This window comes from Haemaphysalis longicornis, unplaced genomic scaffold, assembly GCF_048455015.1.
Source record: "Haemaphysalis longicornis isolate Haplotype H1 unplaced genomic scaffold, Haemaphysalis longicornis Haplotype H1 scaffold_10, whole genome shotgun sequence".
Taxonomy (NCBI): domain Eukaryota; kingdom Metazoa; phylum Arthropoda; class Arachnida; order Ixodida; family Ixodidae; genus Haemaphysalis; species Haemaphysalis longicornis.
Window position 1 is genome coordinate 149,192,192 of NW_027526204.1, and position 3,275 is coordinate 149,195,466.

Below are 3,275 nucleotides of genomic sequence, written 5' to 3' on the forward strand. Positions count from 1 at the left end.
GTAGCTGTTTTGTTCACTTTTGTATGTTGTACATTAGTAGCAGAGATAAATTTGTCTGCAGAGCAGCTGGGAATTCTAGAGAGATGAAGTTTCGTTGATGTGGTGTAGTTTGCGGCAGTGGTGGCTGAGGTTGGGGTGTTGGCATATCGATAAGATTTAATACAAACTATATAATTGCGATACGTTGATATACAATATTGATTGTTCTATTTGTGCGCATTGACCATACACCCTATTGCAGTATGCGAACTGCTTACTAAGTTCCCTCAGAAGAACCTGTATTACAGTCGCGCTGTGTCTGTTACCTTCCTCGTCCTCGTCTTCCTTGCGCTGGCTATTTTCTATCAGTCTGTTGCACTAACACGCGCTTCTGCTTGATGCTCCTACGCGCCGACCGTCTCACGGTTAGGTTTTTGCGGCAAAACTTTCAAAATGGCTGCTATGCGCGATCCCAGGCACGTACAGAAACCAAACAAAAAACTTTTGAAGAAATATCGCAATACGTATTTCCGACTCGGCATCGTTCACCCACCGTGGACCACGCTAACTCGAGGTGAATATCAGCTTCACTGTGGCCCAACAGGTCGCCAATTTAAGCCAGGTCGCTTAAATTCCTCCTGTGCAGAAACTTCCCCATTTGAAGTATATTACGGAAGGGAGCGTAGGAAGCGTCACAACGAAAACTACACCCACATGCAGCTGGCGACCATACGCTGCACAGCAAACAGCCAAGTCAGCAAATCGGCCAGCTACCAGAGGACGCTCTGCACGCAGGATGGAGGCACCCTCATTGGAACGGTGTATTCGGGCTGGATCATGACGATACATGTCTGCATTATCCAGCCCGTAGGAGACGTGAGGCATGTTTGAGGCGAAATATAAGTGCATCACCGATACTGCCGGTTTTCCTTTATTTATTAATGCGCGCTGAACTCGCGCTTACAATCACAAGCGAAAAATACAACGCTTAGAAAATAGTGTCGTAGAGCGGATAGATAAATGAGAACTCTCAAACACAAGATATCGGCATGAGCTGCTGTAAAGAGCGTCAGGTCCAGTAACTCCGAAGTACCACAAATAAAACCTGCAATGTTAATGCAATCCTTCACCTATCTGACGAACTAATGCTGGACACAGTATCCCACACTCGAATGGTGGACGTGCGTTCATGGGTGGGTGCGACAGAACTTTGCCCGCTAAATTAGCCTTTGCTACAACGTCGACATATCACTACGACTAGTCTAAGTCAACCTCTTAAAGTGCAGTAAGTTTCAGGAAAGGGATATATTGGCATCCTCCTGTAAGGCAGGCGTGCGGCTACAAAAGAAGCCTATACAGCTTTTCCAAAAACTTCGTATTTGAAAAAATTGCCCTGGTCGGGTCGTTAGTTTCACATTACTTCCTCACGTCGAGTTTTCGAGTAATGCGCTCTGGCACTATAGACAGCTAGATTCCTAGATAGCTGAGTTGGTAGATCGAGTGCCCTGCACATATGTAAGTCGCGTGCTCAGAATTCGCATCACGACAGATTTATCTTCCACTCCGAAGGTTTTGTAACCATACGACTTCCTTTCAAACGAATGCGAAATTTTCCCTGTGCATATGGCGGAAAATGATTTATTTTGGGAGAAGCTGCGTCTCCTATACAGTTACTTGTGAAACTTTCTCCCTAACTTTGTGTGCGCAGCCCCAGGCGTCACGGTGGACTTCCCAAAGCAGTTATGGTAGCAGCATTATTGGTAGCAACAGCTCGCATCATTGCATCCACCCAGATTTAAGTTAACGCAGCGGAAAACCAAGGTGTCGCCACACAAACAGCCTTTTGGCGATACACCATTACACACATTTCTACCCGGAGTAGTTTCCGTGTTTGCCCCGGCCGTGTGTCCGAAATTGTCTGTATGACGCACGTGCTGTCCGGCTGGCGACGCACACGCACGACGTTGGAAGCTCCACGGTGCCGTTTCTCATCGAAGAGCAGCCCTCGGGCCCGAGGTAGATCACTTGAAATGTCGTCCTCACCTCCTGGCAGCGGTAGTCTTCCGTAGCAGTGCACAGGGAATCCAAGCAGTTGCACTTCACCATCGGCAGCTCTGAGGGTGCTCTCGTCGGGTCGACGTCCGTACCCGTTGAGAACGTGCAGGAGGCCCGTTCCCCCATACTCGCAGCCTTTGGCTCGGGTGAGCAACTGGACGGGATGGGCGGCTTGTCCCGAGCAACGCGGGAGGCTGCAGTTGCCTGGAGCAGAGCCCACACCACGAGCGCTTCACGAAGGTGCATCCTGAGATGAAGTGGCTGACTTTCAGGGAGAAATGGCGCCAGTAGCCACCTTTACTTGAATGACCGTTTGTTCTTGTCAGTTGAACACCTAGCACAGTTGCTGTTCAGAAAGCAAAGGAGCGATGACGCGCCTGTAGATTTGTCGTGAGACGCCGACCGCTGCTCCCCGTGTATGCAAGACGGTGAGAGGGGTTCGAAGGACAAACGCAGTCGGCGACCTTGAAAGGCGTGTATAAAGCCTGTTTTTGTCGGCGCCTCCTTGCAGGAAGATATAAACGTAATGTTACGGCTGCTCCGTGGAAGGCGAGTTAACCCCGCCTTGAGAACCCATCGCTTCTTTTTGAATAAGGAACTGGCGCGCCATTCACGTGTTCATGCCGACATAAGCTTCAAATGCCTTGCGTCGCTCCCCGAATACGTTTGCTCCTCCCGCTACTGTTCGGCCATGCGCGCAACAAGGAGTCTTTTAAAGCAGGAACTACAAATGGGTGCGTTTTTATTCGTGGCTGAGACTATTAAGGGCTAACTACCGATTCTGGGAAAAGTGCCTGCGTTTATAGTCGCTCCGCTGTAAATGTGGAAAAGACGATGGTCTTGTGTAGCTGATAATGATGATGATGATTGCTATTGGTTTCCCCTTTGTAGCGGGGTGATGGTGTGTCATCTTACCAAAAAGGACTAATATACCATTTGTTTTATACTCTTTGTTTAATACTAGCGCTGGTTAGGGCAGGCACAAAAACTCATTAGGCGCAAAATATTTTTTTTCCTGTTACAGGTGGTGACTGTATTAGGCAATATTCCCCTCTCTGCTTTTCGTCCACCAGCATTATAATCTCCTTTTCGTCGCCTCGACAGCCTTGAAGTTAACTTCCTCTGTCCTACCCTTACATGCTAGGGCTTCTGGAAGACGAATATTTCCCTCATGTAGATTTGAATCGATACTTAGGCATTCTAACACTATGTGCCCCATAGTTTCTGTTTCTTTTCCGCAG

The 3,275-nt window shown here is 48.4% G+C and overlaps 1 protein-coding gene across 1 annotated transcript; it reads right to left on the reverse strand.

The window, feature by feature from the left end:
* Window positions 1-863: 863 nt before the first annotated feature.
* LOC144159607 (uncharacterized) lies at window positions 864-2,625 on the reverse strand. The gene has a single exon (XM_077691195.1). It carries the CDS (start codon window positions 2,278-2,280, stop codon window positions 1,849-1,851), a length of 432 nt encoding a protein of 143 aa, XP_077547321.1. The 5' UTR covers window positions 2,281-2,625; the 3' UTR covers window positions 864-1,848.
* Window positions 2,626-3,275: the final 650 nt, after the last annotated feature.